The 20,711-nt window shown below is 42.2% G+C and overlaps 1 protein-coding gene across 1 annotated transcript in view; it reads right to left on the bottom strand.

Annotated features, from left to right (window-relative positions):
* The window catches only part of LOC309558489 (uncharacterized protein), a gene marked incomplete at its 3' end in the record, with an annotated part of 129,305 nt that overhangs the window by 9,644 nt on the left and 98,950 nt on the right, over positions 1-20,711 (bottom strand). Inside the window, exons 3-5 of the mRNA XM_082261558.1 lie at positions 15,040-16,231; positions 14,293-14,941; positions 12,825-13,896 (exon numbers count right to left, since the gene is read on the bottom strand). Coding sequence (XP_082117684.1) covers positions 12,825-13,896; positions 14,293-14,941; positions 15,040-16,231 — 2,913 coding nt within the window. The remainder of the gene's footprint in view (positions 1-12,824; positions 13,897-14,292; positions 14,942-15,039; positions 16,232-20,711) is intronic.

Raw genomic sequence — 20,711 nt, 5'->3', positions numbered from 1 at the left:
TTATATTATATTCTGACATATATGTTTTTTTTCTTTCTCTTTGTTTAGTAGCATTTGTGATGTTCATATAACCCCTCAACTGCCCTTGAGGAAGCGGTGTTCCACGAAACATGTCGGGCAAGTTTTTGGGCATCTGCGTATACTACATATAAAATTAACCAGTACTTTTGTTTTCTGGTTAGCATAGGGTCTGTGTAGATCACTCTATCATCCCTATATGTAGGAAACGACTTTGTTATTTATATGGTTTGCTACTCTTGGCCTTTGTTCATATGTTTTTATGACATTTGTAATACTGCTATCTGTGACATCAGAAACACAGTATATACTTTTAATACATGTTGTTAAACCCAATACAAATTATTCTTTTATATTCAATGTCTATTTATGTCTATTAGTCCCATGACGGTACCCCCTTAAAAAGTCCCCCCTTGCCCCGTTTGTTTCCTTTCATTTTCCAATACTTAGTACGTGGGTACCTATACCCCAAGTACCCCACATACATACCTCTTTTTGAGTCTGTCCTCTATTAATATACTGTGAGAAATTGGTACCAATCACTCACTGTGTTCATTCAGGGTGGTGCGTTCATTCAGGATGGTGAGCCCCTCCACTCACCACCCTGAAATACCTGCTGTATGCCCTCAGCAGCTGCCAGCAGGAGAGGAGAGGAGGAAAAACAGCAGCACTGTGGGGGAAAGGGGTACACAGCAGAGGTGTAACTAGAACCTTCAGGGCCCGGTGCAAGAAACCATGAAGGGCCCCCCCGGACCCCTGGCCGGGGCCCTTCACTCTTCCCACTAATCCTGAGGCCCTTTACTCTCATTGTGGGGCTCTTTATTTCGGTCCAGCAGCAGGACCCTTTCAGTTCTGCAGTGGGCCCCCCTCCTGCCATCTTGGGGCCTCCCCACAGTGGTGAAATGCCAGGGCCCGGTCACAAGTGTGACCTTTGCGATCCTGGAAGTTCACCCACTGGTGTCAGTAGTTTTTATTTTTTGGTATTTTAATTGTATTTTATATATTTTTTATCATTTTATTTTTTTACAATGTCACTGACTATGACTCTGTCCATTCAGAAAAGGAAGGAGCCAGTATATTACATATGCAGCTGCCGGCAGGGGAGGGAAGGGAACACAGTAGGGGGGGGCAGCACAGTGGGGGGGGGACCAGGGGAGCACACAGGGGCCCAGAGACAGCAGAACACAAGTGAACTTGATAGGAAGAGTGGCAGGGGCAGCATACAGAGGAACCAATCTCCTCCATTTTCCTCCTACAGCTACAGGAGGAAAAAGGAGGACAGTGATTTCACTACATGCTGCCCCTCCTATACAGGTGTACAGGGGGACCACACAGGCCCCCTGGAGCATGGGGCCCGGTTGCAATTGCAACCCCTGTAGTTACACCCCTGGTACACAGGGTTCCTAAACAGAAGGGGGAAGGGGGCACAGATAATAGAACCAATACTCCTGCAGTGCAACCAGATGAAGAAAAGAAAAGTAGAAGCCGGCAGCACTGTCGAAGAGTCACAAGTGTCAGCAATAAGGCAGTACTGCTTCCCTCCGGCTCGTCAGATACCCGGACCCCACTTTTGAACCAATGAGACCTGGGCCCATTACAGGAGGGCTGGATATACTGCCTTATCAGCAGCCCTGAGATTGGATTCTATAATGTTGATAGAAAGGATTTTTCACACTTTGCATAACTCAATGTACCGGTTTGATGATACAGTAAATGGGATTCTTGGTCTATACATCAACACTCCTTATTATTCTAACTGTACATTTGACTCTATTCCCTATTTTGACTGGATTTATAATTACTCTTCTATGCAATATGTTGCTTGCCCTGCTAGAAACCTTTACCATCTACAACAGGGATGTCAAACTCAATTTCATCGTGGGCCACATCAATATTATGGTTTTTCTCAAAGGGCTGGTTGTATCTGTAAGACTATATAACTTTATTCAGGGCTTTTGTTCTCAGAGAATTGGTGGAGGAACTCAACTACACCCCCCGTCAAACTGCATAGAATGGTGGGTGTGGCCAAACTGCACTAACAGTGGGAGGATCTTATAGGAGCAATTAATACCAGGAGTGTGTTATGTGCAGGGTTCAGGGGTGTGCTTTTGTACAGAATGCAGGGTTTAGATGTGCGCTGTGTACAGAGTGCAGGGTTCAGCTATCTTTCACAGGCTGTTCACATCTCAATTCCACCCCTCCTTGGCTCTGACCTCTGCATCACTCTTCCACATCTTCCACCTCTGCACACATCTCCCTCCACAGCCCTCATCTCCCCTCCCACTAAAAGCTTCTTCACATCTCACCTGCCTGGTTCTAGTACCTACCAGCAGTGTAGGTGGCTCCACCTCTCTCTCACTTGCAGGGAGATCATTGGTCAAAATCTGTGTACCCAGGCACCATGTGATGCCCCATCCCACACTGCACCTGCAATTGCATCTCTCTTGTCCCTGCCGTGAGTGCAGGGCAGAGAGGGAACTATGAGGGCCATCGAGAGGAAAGCTGTCCTTGTAAACACTGAAAGCTTCTGTGTTTACAAGTGACAGTGGTGAGCAGGGAGTGGAGGACCAGAGCCGGAGGTGACAGAATGGAGTTCCACCACATTCCGGCTGAAACAAAGCCTGAGGTGCTAGGGCCACATGAAATGGCCTGGTGGGCTGAATTCCACTCGCAGCTTGTGTTTGACACATGTGATCTACAGTTTATAAACTACCATCTCATAATACAGTCATTTCCTGTGGCATTTATTATGGATACCTCTTACTGATTCATCATATTTTATTTACAGTATCTCACAAAAGTAAGTACACCCCTCACATTTTTGTAAATATTTTATTCTATCTTTTCATGTGACAACACTGAAGAAATGACACTTTGCTACAATGTAAAGTAGTGAGTGTACAGCTTGTATAACAGTGTAAATTTGCTGTCCCCTCAAAATAACTCAACACACAGCCATTAATGTCTAAACTGCTGGCAACAAAAGTGAATGCACCCCTAAGTAAACATGTCAAAACTGGGGCCAAAGTGCCAATATTTTGTGTGGCCACCATTATTTTCCAGCGCTGCCTTAACCCTCCTGGGCATGGAGTTCACCAGAGCTTCACAGGTTGCCACTGGAGTCCTCTTCCACTCCTCCATGACGACATCACAGAGCTGGTGGCTGTTAGAGACCTTGCGCTCCTCCACCTTCAGTTTGAGGATGTCCCACAGATGCTCAATAGGGTTTAGGTCTAGAGATGTGCTTGGCCAGTCAATCACTTTTACCCTCAGCTTCTTTAGCAAGGCAGTGGTCATCTTGGAGGTGTGTTTGGGGTCATTATCATGTTGGAATACTGCCCTGCGGCCCAGTCTCCGAAGGGAAAGGATTACGCTCTGCTACAGTATGTCACAGTACATGCTGGCATTCATGTTTCCCTCAATGAACTGTAGCTCCCCAATTGCCAGCAGCACTCATGCAGCCCCAGACCATGACACTCCCACCACAATGCTTAACTGTAGACAAGACACACTTGTTTTTGTACTCCTCACCTGGTTGCCCCCACACACGCTTGACACCATCTGAACCAAAGAAGTTTATCTTGGTCTCATCAGACCACAGGACATGGTTCCAGTAATCCATGTCCTTAGTCTGCTTGTCTTCAGTAAACTGTTGCGGGCTATCTTGTGCATCATCTTTAGAAGAGGCTTCCTTCTGGGATGATAGTCATGCAATACAATTTGATGCAGTGTGCGGCGTATGGTCTGAGCACTGACAGGCTGACCCCCCCACCCCTTCAACCTCTGCAGCAATGCTGGCAGCACTCATACATCTACTTCCCAAAGACAAGCTCTGGATATGACGCTGAGCAGGTGCACTCAGCTTCTTTGGTCGTCCATGGCGAGGCCTGTTCTGAGTGGAACATGTCCTGTTAAACCGCTGTATGGTCTTGGCCACCGTGCTGTAACTCAGTTTCAGGGTCTTGGCAATCTTCTTATAGCGTAAGCCATCTTTATGTAGAGCAACAATTCTTTTTTTCCGAACCTCAGAGAGTTCTTTGCCATCAGGTACCATGTTGAACTTCCAGTGACCAGTATGAGAGAGTGAGAGCGATAACACCAAATTTAACACACCTGCTCCCCATTCGCACCTGAGACCTTGTAACACTAACGAGTTACATGACACTGGGGAGGGGAAATGGCTAATTGGGCCCAATTTGGACATTTTCACTTAGGGGTGTACTCACTTTTGTTGCCAGCGATTTAGACATTAATGACTGTATGTTGAGTTATTTTGAGGGGACAGCAAATTTACACTGTTATACAAGCTGTACACTCACTACTTTACATTGTAGCAAAATGTAATTTCTTCAGTGTTGTCACATGTAAAGATAGAATAAAATATTTTCAAAAATGTGAGGGTGTACTTACTTTTGTAAGATACGGTATATGTTCACATTTTGTATTTTTACATGTGTTGTGCCCCAATGCATTTTGTACCGCTTTGTATAACATTTATTGGGAATCTGCTTGCAATCCTGCACAAGCAAAATGGCTTTATTTTTCTTTTCACATGATTGGGTATTTAAAATTAATACAGCTTGACTGTTTTTATAAGGCTAAAGTAAAAGTTAAAATAAAAACCTCCCTTGTACTGGGGCTGCAGCGGCACTGCAAGGATTAAATGCTCGTTTGTATCTAGGGGACGGGAAAGGCACATTTACTCCACTCCCTCCAGCAGATGGCGCTCGCCCATGCTCCAGTTGTGGACAGTTCCTCAGAGTCCAATATGAATATGGTCTCTGCATCAGTCCTTATGACGTCAGCAGCATCCAACCTCCAGAGTACAGGGGAGAAGATGAATCTTTATGTATAACGTGACAACTGTCTCTTAAAGAGGAGTTCCACCCAAAAGTGGAACTTCCACTCACTTGATTCCCCCCCCCCTCCGGTGCCACATTTGGCACCTTTCAGTGGGGAGGGGGGAACGGGTACCTGTTTTTGACAGGTACCCTTCCCCACTTCCGGGATGCGGCGACTCGCCGCCGTCCCTCAGAAGTTTGGCCCCCTTCTCCTTACCCCGCTGCCGAGCCAATCCGAATGCACAATGCACTTCGCACATGCGCAGTAGGGACCCGCCCGTGAAGCCGTAAGGCTTCACTGCCAGGTCCCCTTCCCGGCAATGGCGACGGCAGCACACGACAGCCGGTGGAAACTCTGCTTTAACTGTGTTTCTTTGTTGTCACTCTGTTGGCAGCCCCAGATAAAGACTACAGGTGGCTGTACTCTGAGGACGTCACAGGAAGTGACGAAACGCGTCAGTTTGGACCGCATAGCGTCATTACGTCACATGGGTGGATCACAAGCCGGAAGCTAGCTCGCCACTCTGCAAGGAGGACGCGCAGCCCGCACCGCTGACAACCAGTGATTTGTCGTTTATCTGCATTTGAACCCGATATATGGGAAATAAACTATCTTAATCTTAAAATTACTACACTATTTGGAGCCTTTTTTTTTTCTTTTCCCTACCACACTTGGTTGTTTACCCTGGAGCCTAAAGGAGCCGTTACCAGCCCATAGGGCCATAGAGGGGAAACCTATCCAGCCCAGGGGGCTATTAAGCTCGAATGGTTCTAATGCCATATGGCATATAGGACCCACAAGATCCGGTAAGTGATCCAATTTATTCACTCACACGAGGCAAGGAATCGATGATATGGCCAATCATGTCTGAGCATCTGCACCTTTGAATTTTAAAGACTCACATTCACTGAGGACTTTATCAATATTTAAGCACTACAGTCACTGTTTACTCTGGACTATTTATATTATAATATTTTTGAGTATATTCGTCTTTGGTCTTCTACCATTTTTTAATTTTATTTATATATATTTTTTATATTATTATATTTTTTATATATTATTCACCAAGTCACTTATGCACATTGTGGCACCTATTTAAATTATTTATTGGGAGTTTTGATGATTTACCAACATTAATTACATTTGTTCACCTGATATTTAATTATTTATACCACTATTTATTGATTGATTATTTATACCTACCACAGAGGTTGGCATGGATATTGCGATCCATTAGTGTTTTATTAGCAAGCGCTATATTTGGCCTTTTCCATAAAACCATTCATTTTACAGGTAGCTGTGCCAACATACAATGTACAGGCATGTTCCCCCATTCTCACTATCAGGATGTTGGTCCTGAACAGAGGTGAGCTACTTTGTCTGTGATTGTTTCATAGTGGGTTCGTTGAATCTTGTTTGAAATTTGCAAAGCTTGAATTTAGCAGTAGATTCCATTGAAATCTGCGAATGCTATTGTTTAAAAAGGTCATGGGGATCTGGGTATTGCCATGGGGGGGGGGGGGGGGGGCATTTAACAAAGCAAAAAAAAAAAAAAGTAATACTGTACAGATGGTAGAGAGTCATTTAATGTGACTTCAAGGGTGACATGAAAAAAACCTGTGCTTTTAAAGGCCTTTTCACGCTAGTGAGGCGACCGATGCTTTGCTGCACCAGTGTCACACATAAAACAATTGTTTTCTATGTGTCCTATTCACACTGAAATTCAGCCTGGTGCAGTGATCTGTGAGAAAATGCAGACAGGATCAGCTAGTAGTTGCTTTAGGGGGATTAGCATTGAGTCAGCCCTACCTCATTATCTAAACCCTTGTGTGATGTTTTGGGTTAATATTTGGGTGGTCACTGCCATACTTTTAAAGTGTATAAAAAGCCTGTATTTTTGTTCAATAAAGTGTTCCAGTTTTGCAACTAAAATGAGTTCTGCCTAGTTCTTGGTTGCAATATGTGGCTATAATATCTGATATCTATGTTCAAAACTGGAGGAAGTGGTATACTGAAGGAAGCACTCAAGCACAGTGGGGGTTTGTTCCTTCACAGCCAGGATGGAGCAGGCCCTGGAAGAATGGGATGTCCCAGAAGCACAATAGAGTGCATCACTGAGAGCTTGAGAAAGGCTTCTGCAGAAATCTCAAGTTCAATCAAAAGACTTGCTCAGCCTATGACTGACTACCTTACGATGCTGCAAGAGGAATTCGGGCAAACAGAAAAGGCTTTAGATTTGATCTACCAATTTCAGAATGCCTTTCAATGCCAGGGTGAATGCCTGTCTAAGTACATCAGATGATAAACAAGATGTGGCACCAAATTGGACTAAAGGACTGGACCCTACAACTGTAGACCAAGTCAGAATGAAGAAGAATCTAAGAGGTTATATATAAATACAGTGTTGCGATATTCAAACTATAAATAATAAAACACATAAACTAAATGTGAATTTACAACAAAAGTCCTTTTGTGAAAATATTAATGTGAAAAGAGAGTCCTCAAAGTGAAAACGTCCACATTCCCCCTTTAAGCAGGTAAATGTTCAAAGGTCTACACCATCAACTCTTGGGAAAAAAAATGACTTTCTGGTTAAAGAAAGGTCAAACAAGTTGGTTTATATATGATCCTTCATCTACTCCACTTGTGTTGGCGATATTTATATGTCTCTGCAGCCAGTTTCATCTCTTCTTTTATTCCAAAACTGTACTCACGGCAACATTAGGAAACTAAATGAACCGTATAGTGTAAAACCCCTAAAAACTGGTTCATTAAGCCTTAAAATCACATTTACAACAAATAAAATAAAATGTCCAATAGAAAACATTCTCAGCTGGCATGTATGGTGTTTTTAGCATCACTTAGAGTTGAAGCGATGACGCAAGCACATCTCTCCTCCCTACATATTTTGTCACAACTGACTCCTCTGGGGTGCTCCTCATAGGGAAGCGCAACATGCTTGTATCCCCTGATCATAGGGAGGAACACAAGCTTCGCAAGGTAACTGTTGGCCACTGCCACTCCCAAGAAGTGGTTTACTGGCAGAGCATAGACAGGAAGAGTCATCCTTTCCTCCGGTCAAGAGGGAACAAAGCAGGATCCATCCATCAAAGAGACTGTCATATGACGCATTTAGTGAGAGTCCTGGAGAAACTCTTTACCACTCAAAGGGCTTGATGAAACCCCAACCCTCGCCACTTTAGTTTCTGTGGAGGGCAACTCTGGCTCACCCCCTGGCACACTTCAGTGGGCCATACCAGTAACAGTGTCCTTTGGTCAAGGCAACCTCCCTCCCTTTACAAACTGGTGGGAGGTTCCCTTACCAAACTCTGGTGTTCATGTCGATTGTCGAGTTTATCTGCTTGACTAACCTGACTTTGCCTCCTTTTGTATATTCACAGCTATGTACAAGGGTATGAACTATATATATATATATTTATATACACACAGTATATACTGTATATAGTTCATATAGGTGCCAGACAGCTGTGCTGTGTGAATTCCTCCTCACTTTTCTCACCACCAGAGCTGCCATCTGCCCCCCCCCCCCCCCCACACACACACACACCCAGATGGTGCACTCTATGCAGATAGAGTAGTGTTTTCTCCTCCTCCTCCCTGTATTTGTGTTGCCCTTGCCAAGTGGCTGCAAGTGTGTCCAGGAAGCATTAAACAGAGCAGTTGCATGCGGGTTCGATTCTCCACTCAACCCTCCACAGATTTTCTATAGAGCGGCTCTGTGAAAATGGGGAATTTCCTGGTGGTTATTTTCTTCCCCCTTCCTCTTACAGTGATGAGATTGGATCCAATCAGAGGGCAGGAGAGAGAAAGAGAGCCAATGGGAGCATCAGAAAGGACTCACCAGGCATGAGCCATGGATGATAGGAATCGTAGTTCCTAAAGGGGGCACTGCACCACACTTGTCAATGACGACAAACAGGCTCTTGATTTCAGTCCCCACAGATTCCCTGGGCAAGCTGATCCCCATCACAGCAGTCCAGAGAAAGACAGCAAGCCTGCCGAGGGATTGGAGCAATTAGAGAAGACCTAAGAGGACCTGTTACTGTGCCTATTCATCCACATCGGGGAGAGGGGAGGAACCTATGCTGGAGCCTATTAGAGCTGCCTTCAAAGACTGAGTTTGAGAGAGAAGGAAATAGTCGCTGCATCTTCAGTATTGGAGAGACTGCGGCCTTTGTGAAGGACTGAGATTTGATAACTGGGGACTGATGATCGCCAAGTTTGGGACCAGACTAGCCACCTGCCAGGGAGTGGAGGGCTGAACTACATTTCCTAAATTCCCACTACACATTGTTAGTCCATCTAGAGACTGCTCCTGCTTAAAGACCTATCTCCTATCATCCAACCACACTCTTAAAGGGCCAGTGCACCACCTAAAGAAGGGCCCCACCAAATGTTGGCCCACATTACATACTAGGTGCCACATATTTTTGACCACCTCCAGGGGCACCCTCATACTAGAAACGTGTACACCCACTCCCTGTCGCAGTGGTGGAGTGGTATGCAAAATGTGTACACCAGGACCCTTTCTATTCTTCTGAATTGGTTGATGCCATTTAGAGACTCCAGCTACTCAGTTATAGTTCAATTTAATGTTGCTATGGTATGGTCTTTCAAGTGTCAGTTAGTAGGTCATTGACTGTTCATCTGTTACAGTGCTATTAAGTCTGGGTAAATAATTATTCATTGATGCATGCCTTGTTTAACTGCATTTGCCATAACACAATTAACCCTTTCCCGACCGCCAGCTGCAGTTATACTGTGGCAGGGTGGCCCTCCTGCGCAAACCGATGTAGGTATACGTCGGTCGCGCGCCTGCAGCTAGGGGGCGAGGACTCCAATGCATGGGGCAGGAAGCTCTGATTGCCGCCTGCCACCCGCGATTGTTCTCCGCTGAGAGAGAAGAACGGTCAGATGTTGTAAACACAGCTGACCGTCCTTCTCTCTGGAATGATCACAGAGCTCCTGTGATCCTTCTATATAGGATCACAGGTCTCTGTGATCATTTCACAAGCCCCCCCCCCCACCATACAGTTAGAAAATTGCCCCTAGGTACACATTTAACCCCTTGATCATCCACAATGTTAACCCCTTCCCTGCCAGTGTCATTACAGTGACAGTGCATATTTTTAGCACTGATTTAGTAATGTCACTGGTCCCCCCAAAAGTGTCAAAAATTTCAGTCAGGGGTCCGATCTGTCCGCCGCAATGTTGCAGTCCTGCAAAAAATCACAGATCGACACCATTACTAGTAGAAAAAAAAAACAACAAAAATGACATAAATCTTTCCCGTTTTTAGTAGACGTGATAACCTTTGCGCAAACCAATCAAAATAGGCTTATTGCGATTTTATTTTTACCAAAAATATGTAGCAGAAAACTAATTGGCCTAAAATGTTAAAAAATTTTGAGAATGTTATATAGCAGAATGTGAAAAATATTGTTTTTTTTTTTTTCAGAATTGTCGCTCTTTTTTTGTTTATAGCGCAAAAAATAAAAATCGCACAGGTGATCAAATACCACCAAAAGAAAGCTCTATTTGTGGGGAAAAAAGGACATCAATTTTATTTGGGTACAGCGTCGCACGATCGCGCAATTATCCATTAAATTAACGCAGTGCCGAATTGCAAAATAGGGCCCGGTCATTACGGGGGGGGGGGGGGGGCAAATCCTTCCGGTCCAGAAGTGGTTAATAAATGTACCTTTAGGTTGTTTGGGGCATTATTCCTGTGCATTATTTTGAAGTAATAGCTCACAAACTCTTAAATTATACAGGAATAAACAGTTTTCAGTCTACAAAATGCCCCTTGTGAAGTGTAAGGGGAAGTATACTGGTAAACAATAACCCACAGATGGTGCAATATCTAAAAATAATAATAAATAGAAATGGATAACAAAGATATATTCAAATCAAACAATAAATGCAAAGAATATATATATATATATAAACCGATGTCGTGACAAAAGACCCACAACCGAAGATATGTGAGTGATTTCCAAATGAATGTGCCACGTGATCTGTATCAGCGTGAGTGAAAAAAATGAATAAAATAAAATAAAAAAAGTGGATAAGTGAAATTCCACGAGTGGCCACTAGGTGGCGCAAATAGCTTGGTACAACCTGTATGTTGATGTATGGAGATGTTCCTTTTCGAGATGAACGAGCAGTCAGAGAAGTCAGCGGCGGGTGCCCTGAGTGCTCACATGAAAGGAAAAATACCCCATGGTGAATGATAGTAACATACAGTTGTAAATAAGCGGCGTAGTAGACTCACTCGTACAGTAGATCAGGATCAGAATAGTCGTGTTCGCCGGGAGGCTTCCGCGTTCCACGGCCGACAACCGGAAGTGACGTTTGACGTCGGAGACTCCGCCCTACGCGTTTCGTCACAATGACGTCAACTGGGGCGGCGTCAACATAGCGTACTCCCGGAATATTTATAGCCGCCCGTATCCAGGTAACGGAGGGGACGGAACAAACACAGCCATCTTGCTACTCCCTCTCCGGAAGCCATATTACTCAGCCACTCTCTTCATTATGGATGTGCAGGGGAACGGCCATACTTCATCATATCTGATCTCATTAATTTGTCCGAGTGTGCTACGAGCCTTTAGCTTTCTAAAAACATAACTTTATTGTGATCATATAAAACATGCTAAAAAAGCCCGGATTATAAAAAATAGGTGAAAAATAGATAAAAGAATATACATAAAACAAGAGGGCCATATCTACGTATATATCATACAAAGCATAAAAATATATATAAGTGTGAAGAAAATTTGTGAGATATATATACATAAATATATATAAAAAATAAAATAAAATAAAAAATAAAAAATAAAATATAAAATATAAAATATAAGAGAGTGTGTATACAGAAATCCTCGAACTATACAGGACAGGTCTTATGCAGTCTATGTAAACACGCAAGGGGCATCAAAAGTGAGGATGGTTCAGTGCGGATAAAAACTATATCATTTTGTGATACCTGTGCAGAGGATTCAGGACATGGAAAAGTATGTGCATATATATGTGTCAATGTTACTAGGTGAGGAGGAAAAACAAAGAGGGTGGTACACACCAATGTGTCAGCGATCAATGATGCTGGATGAGAAGGTCAGGTGCCATGAAAAAAGGAAAAAAGGAAAAAAAGGACAGAAAGTCCACATGTATATCCAAAGGTGGATACTGATGTGAAAGGAAATTGTAATAGATACATGAAAAAGAATACGTACAGTGCGGAGCAAAAAAAATTTTTTTAAAAATTAAAAAAATTAAAAAAATATAAACTTATTTTGATGAGACTGATAAGCTAAAAGAAGTAAAAAATATGTAGTATAAAATTAAATATAAAAAGGTGATTCATACAACTGTATCAAGGAGGGCATGGGAGGAAAAACAAAGATGTATTTGAAAAAAATATTCAAAAAATATTCAAAAAATATATATTCAAAAAAATGATATATTCAAAAGAATGTGAGGATGGAGCACTAAATTGTGTACTTTTGGATTGCAAAAAAAAGGAGGGATTCCGTAGATGCTGGATGAGAAGGGTAGTTCAAAACATACCTGTGTGTAAAAAATTCTTAAACCGGTATGTTTTACGATTAAGGTAAACAACTGATAGAAAGCCACAAATCATTGGTAAAAACGTCTAATGGTAAAAAAGACTGGTTTTTAAGAGCTTTCTAAATGAGACTATATAAAAGGACTAGTTATATATAAAAAAGTAAAAAAATATATTTTTTAAAAATATCCTTTTAAATGTTTAAAAAGTATATAAAAATTGTATAAAATAGGGAGGATAAAAGAGTTGGATGTTTATGTATCCGTAATAAAGCAGTTCAGGTCTATGTCAGTATTTAGTCCTTCGGGCCGGAGAGATCTCATCAAGTAAATCCACTTGGTTTCATTGCGTGAAACCATTCTGCGTTTATTACTACCTCTCCAATCGTCTTTGATCTTGTCTATCCCATAGAATATAAGGCCCGAGGGATCTTGACCATGTGCCTCTTTAAAGTGCCTAGAAAGGGTGTGTTTCTCAAACCCCTTTCTAATGTTTTTGACATGTTCGCGTATCCTGACGTACAACTGTCGGGTAGTTCTTCCGATGTACTGTAAGTGACATGGGCACTCAATGACATATGTCACATAGGAGCTGGTACACGTGATAGTATCTTTTATCCTGAACGACTCTCCTGTGGTGCTAGAAGTAAAGTTGGTGATCTTTCTCGGCTGTTTTTTATTCGTTTTACACGGTAGGCATTTCTTGCATCTAAAAAAGCCATTAAGGCTAGTCGGAAGAGTGATCCGTTTTGGAGGGTTAATCACATTTTTCACCAGTTTGTCTCTTAGAGTTGGGGCTCTTCTGTATATGAAGGTAGGTTTCTTTGGTAGAATTTTCTTAAGTGTCTTGTCTGCTGCAAGGATGGGCCAATGTTTTTTAATTATTCTCTCCACCTCTTTATGCTGTCTATTAAAACCGGTGATGAAGGCAAATTCATAGTCGTTCTTCTTTTCTTTTTTATCTTTATCCCTAATGAGTTCCTCCCTATTCATATCTCTCACTATTTCCTTAAGGTTTCTCATTTCCTTCTTGTTGTATCCCTTTTCAATAAATTTCTCTATAAGGAGATCTGCTTGTATGTCATAATCCCGGGCATTACTACAGTTCCTACGTATACGTAACAACTGTCCTTTGGGGATATTCCCCAGCCATTTAGGATGGTGGCAGCTCCTCTTTGGTATGTAGCCGTTCTTATCGGTCTTTTTAAAAAATGTCTTACTGAAAATACTTCCATCCTGTTTGAACAGCTCTAGGTCCAGATAGGATATTTTTTGTTTGTCCCAGTTGCCTGTGAACGATAATCCATATCTGTTTCCACTAATTTCGTCAAAGAAAGTCTGTAAACTTTCAACATCCCCTCGCCAAATCAGGATAATATCATCTATATATCTCTTATAGTATTGCAAGTTGGGTCTTTCTACACTAAAAATCTGTTCTTCCTCCCATTTCTGCATAAAAATATTTGCAACACTAGGTGCATATTTAGCTCCCATCGCGACGCCCTTGGTTTGTTCGTAATACTTCCCCTTATACCAAAAATAATTGGAATTCATGGCCATTTGCAGGCCCTCAAGAATAAAGTGCATCTGTGCTTGTCTAAGGTCAGTGTATTTGTGCAGCGCCCATTCAACACTGTCTAACCCATCACTCTGTATGATGTTAGTATATAGGGAATTTACATCAATAGTTACCAGAAGGTCTTCTTCTGTGACAGTTAAATTTTTAATTTCATTTAGTAATTGTTTACTATCCCTAAGATATGATCTCCCCTTGGGGACCAGGGGCTGCAAGAATTTATCGAAATACTCCCCTAGACGTGAGTGCACTGAATTAATGCCACTCACTATGGGGCGTCCTGGGGGCTTTTTTTCATCTTTGTGAATCTTGGGTAAAAAATAAATAACAGGAGTTCTTGCTTCTTCCAACTGGAGATATTCCGCTTCCTTACTGTTTAAAATGCCCATCCTCTTTCCTTTTTCAATAAAATCCTTTAAAACTTTTTGTAGTCTCATCTTAGGGTTTCCACGAAGTTTCTTGTACGTGTCTTCTGCGCTTAATAGCCTTTCCAACTCCTCCTCATATTCTTTTTGGTTTAAAATGACTAAACCACCCCCTTTGTCAGCGGGTCTGATGACAATCCCCTTCTTTTTTTCAAGTTTTCTTATTGTGTCCCAAATATTCTTCTCTTTCCTCCTCTCAATTTTCAAGTTCCTAATTTCATCCTCTACCATTCGTTTGAACACTTCCAGATTTTCGTTTTGTGGATTTTTGGGATTGAAGGTCGATTTATTTTTTAAAAAATTGTGTTTAAATTTGGTGGGTGCTGGGGGGATGGTTTTGTTTTTCTTGATCTCAAAGAATTTCTTTATGTTAATCTTTCTGATATATTTTTGAAGATCGATATAGGCTTCAAACTTGTCCAAATTCTTATCAGGGGCATATTTTAGGCCTAAATCCAAGATTTTTAATTCCTCCTCATCAAACGTTATTCCACTGAGATTGAATATTCCTTTTCCTAGTAAACCCTTCTTCTTTTTCTTTGTCCTTCCTCGTTTTCCCCTTGGTTTTCGTTTCTTCCGTATTCGAAGTACCTCGGTGGTTCTTCCCTCCTGTTGGAATTGAACCCTTCTGGTCTCCATGTTTCTCCTCGATATCCTTGGGGTCTTGGACCTCTCTGTTCCCCCCTCCATGGAGTGTGTCGGCCATTGGGTGGCCCCTGGTATCCTCTTTGCGCTCCCCATTGTCCTTCTCGTCTCCAAGGTTGTTGCCACCCATGGTTCCTCCCACGGTCCTGTTGCCATCCATTTTGTCTTCCTTGTTCCTGTTGCCATCCGTGGTTCCTCCAGTCGTTGTAATGTCTTGGTGGGGCCCCTCCTCTCGGGGGCCTTCCCCGGTTGCCTCTTGAAAAAAAACTTCCATCTCTGGGGGGGCCTTGATCCTCGTATCGGACTTCTGGACGGTAACTTAGCGGGGCAAATCTATTGGATGTGCTAACACGGGCTTGGTTTGTTCCTGGAGTTCTATTTGCTCTGGTATTGGTGTGTGTGTTGGACCTAGAGTTAGACGTTGATGGTTCTGGTTCCCAGTCTGTATCCATATTATCTTCAATTTCGGTTCCTGGAGTCCTGGGTGTCCTGGGGGTGCCTATTTCCAACCAGGGATCGTTCTCATCATCTCCCATTTCAGAGGGGTCCCTGGATGTTAAATCAATGGGATCCACACTGCTGCCTTGTCCATTATAAAGTTCATCCAATTGCCATTTATAAACGTTTTGGTTTCTATAATCCAAAATATCTCTTTTGTATTTCTTTTGCTTCTTAGCCTGTATCGTTTTATCATATTTTAATATAGATTCTTGTAAGCTCTTCTCCTTATTTTTGTACTCAGTTGTTTCTGCGTGGGGGGCTAGTTGTTCCTTCAATTGGACAATTGTGGCTTCTATTTTCTTTAATTTGTATTGTCTCCTCTTAATAATGATACCTAACAGTTCCTTTTCACATTTGTTGAAGAAGTGATACCATTCCTCCAGCAAAGCGGTGTCTGTAATGTGGTCATTGGGAGATATATCCCACCTTAGTCTCCTAGGTGTTATGCCCTCTCGGCTGTATTTTTCTAGGGTGGCGATATCCCACCAGACCCTTAATTGCTTCTCCATGTTTTGTTTTAGTTGTTTGAAGGAGCCCTCCATATCTTGTCTTTGAATTATCGTGACTTGGTCAAAAATCTCTTCCACATTAACATTTCTCCCAGTCATATATTTAAATATATCCATTGCTGCTAGGTCTGGTTGTATACCCACAAAGGTGGTAGACACAAATAGTAATAAAGAAATATGACCAGCGCTACGGACTAGATGTTTGGGAGAGAAATATATTAGATAAAGGCGTAAGCTGCCCCAATCAAACCTTAAGTGTAAGGTGCAAGTGTTATAAAAGAAGTGTGAAGATTGGTGGTGGCGCTACCTCTAAAATAAAAATAAAAAATGCCCCTTGTGAAGTGTAAGGGGAAGTATACTGGTAAACAATAACCCACAGATGGTGCAATATCTAAAAATAATAATAAATAGAAATGGATAACAAAGATATATTCAAATCAAACAATAAATGCGAAGAAAATATATATATATATAAACCGATGTCGTGACAAAAGACCCACAACCGAAGATATGTGAGTGATTTCCAAATGAATGTGCCACGTGATCTGTATCAGCGTGAGTGAAAAAAATGAATAAAATAAAATAAAAAAAGTGGATAAGTGAAATTCCACGAGTGGCCACTAGGTGGCGCAAATAGCTTGGTACAACCTGTATTTTGATGTATGGAGATGTTCCTTTTCGAGATGAACGAGCAGTCAGAGAAGTCAGCGGCGGGTGCCCTGAGTGCTCACATGAAAGGAAAAATACCCCATGGTGAATGATAGTAAAATACAGTTGTAAATAAGCGGCGTAGTAGACTCACTCGTACAGTAGATCAGGATCAGAATAGTCGTGTTCGCCGGGAGGCTTCCGCGTTCCACGGCCGACAACCGGAAGTGACGTTTGACGTCGGAGACTCCGCCCTACGCGTTTCGTCACAATGACGTCAACTGGAGCGGCGTCAACATAGCGTACTCCCAGAATATTTATAGCCGCCCGTATCCAGGTAATGGAGGGGACGGAACAAACACCGCCATCTTGCTACTCCCTCTCCGGAAGCCATATTACTCAGCCACTAGCTTCATTATGGATGTGCAGGGGAACGGCCATACTTCATCATATCTGATCTCATTGTGACGAAACGCGTAGGGCGGAGTCTCCGACGTCAAACGTCACTTCCGGTTGTCGGCCGTGGAACGCGGAAGCCTCCCGGTGAACACGACTATTCTGATCCTGATCTACTGTACGAGTGAGTCTACTACGCCGCTTATTTACAACTGTATGTTACTATCATTCACCATGGGGTATTTTTCCTTTCATGTGAGCACTCAGGGCACCCGCCGCTGACTTCTCTGACTGCTCGTTCATCTCGAAAAGGAACATCTCCATACATCAACATACAGGTTGTACCAAGCTATTTGCGCCACCTAGTGGCCACTCGTGGACTTTCACTTATCCACTTTTTTTATTTTATTTTATTCATTTTTTTCACTCACGCTGATACAGATCACGTGGCACATTCATTTGGAAATCACTCACATATCTTCGGTTGTGGGTCTTTTGTCACGACATCGGTTTATATATATATATATTTTCTTCGCATTTATTGTTTGATTTGAATATATCTTTGTTATCCATTTCTATTTATTATTATTTTTAGATATTGCACCATCTGTGGGTTATTGTTTACCAGTATACTTCCCCTTACACTTCACAAGGGGCATTTTTTATTTTTATTTTAGAGGTAGCGCCACCACCAATCTTCACACTTCTTTTATAACACTTGCACCTTACACTTAAGGTTTGATTGGGGCAGCTTACGCCTTTATCTAATATATTTCTCTCCCAAACATCTAGTCCGTAGCGCTGGTCATATTTCTTTATTACTATTTGTGTCTACCACCTTTGTGGGTATACAACCAGACCTAGCAGCAATGGATATATTTAAATATATGACTGGGAGAAATGTTAATGTGGAAGAGATTTTTGACCAAGTCACGATAATTCAAAGACAAGATATGGAGGGCTCCTTCAAACAACTAAAACAAAACATGGAGAAGCAATTAAGGGTCTGGTGGGATATCGCCACCCTAGAAAAATACAGCCGAGAGGGCATAACACCTAGGAGACTAAGGTGGGATATATCTCCCAATGACCACATTACAGACACCGCTTTGCTGGAGGAATGGTATCACTTCTTCAACAAATGTGAAAAGGAACTGTTAGGTATCATTATTAAGAGGAGACAATACAAATTAAAGAAAATAGAAGCCACAATTGTCCAATTGAAGGAACAACTAGCCCCCCACGCAGAAACAACTGAGTACAAAAATAAGGAGAAGAGCTTACAAGAATCTATATTAAAATATGATAAAACGATACAGGCTAAGAAGCAAAAGAAATACAAAAGAGATATTTTGGATTATAGAAACCAAAACGTTTATAAATGGCAATTGGATGAACTTTATAATGGACAAGGCAGCAGTGTGGATCCCATTGATTTAACATCCAGGGACCCCTCTGAAATGGGAGATGATGAGAACGATCCCTGGTTGGAAATAGGCACCCCCAGGACACCCAGGACTCCAGGAACCGAAATTGAAGATAATATGGATACAGACTGGGAACCAGAACCATCAACGTCTAACTCTAGGTCCAACACACACACCAATACCAGAGCAAATAGAACTCCAGGAACAAACCAAGCCCGTGTTAGCACATCCAATAGATTTGCCCCGCTAAGTTACCGTCCAGAAGTCCGATACGAGGATCAAGGCCCCCCCAGAGATGGAAGTTTTTTTTCAAGAGGCAACCGGGGAAGGCCCCCGAGAGGAGGGGCCCCACCAAGACATTACAACGACTGGAGGAACCACGGATGGCAACAGGAACAAGGAAGACAAAATGGATGGCAACAGGACCGTGGGAGGAACCATGGGTGGCAACAACCTTGGAGACGAGAAGGACAATGGGGAGCGCAAAGAGGATACCAGGGGCCACCCAATGGCCGACACACTCCATGGAGGGGGGAACAGAGAGGTCCAAGACCCCAAGGATATCGAGGAGAAACATGGAGACCAGAAGGGTTCAATTCCAACAGGAGGGAAGAACCACCGAGGTACTTCGAATACGGAAGAAACGAAAACCAAGGGGAAAACGAGGAAGGACAAAGAAAAAGAAGAAGGGTTTACTAGGAAAAGGAATATTCAATCTCAGTGGAATAACGTTTGATGAGGAGGAATTAAAAATCTTGGATTTAGGCCTAAAATATGCCCCTGATAAGAATTTGGACAAGTTTGAAGCCTATATCGATCTTCAAAAATATATCAGAAAGATTAACATAAAGAAATTCTTTGAGATCAAGAAAAACAAAACCATCCCCCCAGCACCCACCAAATTTAAACACAATTTTTTAAAAAATAAATCGACCTTCAATCCCAAAAATCCACAAAACGAAAATCTGGAAGTGTTCAAACGAATGGTAGAGGATGAAATTAGGAACTTGAAAATTGAGAGGAGGAAAGAGAAGAATATTTGGGACACAATAAGAAAACTTGAAAAAAAGAAGGGGATTGTCATCAGACCCGCTGACAAAGGGGGTGGTTTAGTCATTTTAAACCAAAAAGAATATGAGGAGGAGTTGGAAAGGCTATTAAGCGCAGAAGACACGTACAAGAAACTTCGTGGAAACCCTAAGATGAGACTACAAAAAGTTTTAAAGGATTTTATTGAAAAAGGAAAGAGGATGGGCATTTTAAACAGTAAGGAAGCGGAATATCTCCAGTTGGAAGAAGCAAGAACTCCTGTTATTTATTTTTTACCCAAGATTCACAAAGATGAAAAAAAGCCCCCAGGACGCCCCATAGTGAGTGGCATTAATTCAGTGCACTCACGTCTAGGGGAGTATTTCGATAAATTCTTGCAGCCCCTGGTCCCCAAGGGGAGATCATATCTTAGGGATAGTAAACAATTACTAAATGAAATTAAAAATTTAACTGTCACAGAAGAAGACCTTCTGGTAACTATTGATGTAAATTCCCTATATACTAACATCATACAGAGTGATGGGTTAGACAGTGTTGAATGGGCGCTGCACAAATACACTGACCTTAGACAAGCACAGATGCACTTTATTCTTGAGGGCCTGCAAATGGCCATGAATTCCAATTATTTTTGGTATAAGGGGAAGTATTACGAACAAACCAAGGGCGTCGCGATGGGAGCTAAATATGCACCTAGTGTTGCAAATATTTTTATGCAGAAATGGGAGGAAGAACAGATTTTTAGTGTAGAAAGACCCAACTTGCAATACTATAAGAGATATATAGATGATATTATCCTGATTTGGCGAGGGGATGTTGAAAGTTTACAGACTTTCTTTGACGAAATTAGTGGAAACAGATATGGATTATCGTTCACAGGCAACTGGGACAAACAAAAAATATCCTATCTGGACCTAGAGCTGTTCAAACAGGATGGAAGTATTTTCAGTAAGACATTTTTTAAAAAGACCGATAAGAACGGCTACATACCAAAGAGGAGCTGCCACCATCCTAAATGGCTGGGGAATATCCCCAAAGGACAGTTGTTACGTATACGTAGGAACTGTAGTAATGCCCGGGATTATGACAT

This window comes from Pelophylax lessonae (genome assembly GCF_965119305.1).
Source record: "Pelophylax lessonae genome assembly, chromosome: 6".
Classification (NCBI taxonomy): Eukaryota; Metazoa; Chordata; class Amphibia; order Anura; family Ranidae; genus Pelophylax; species Pelophylax lessonae.
Note: the sequence above shows the minus strand (reverse complement) of the source record. Positions and strands in the feature narration are given on the sequence as shown.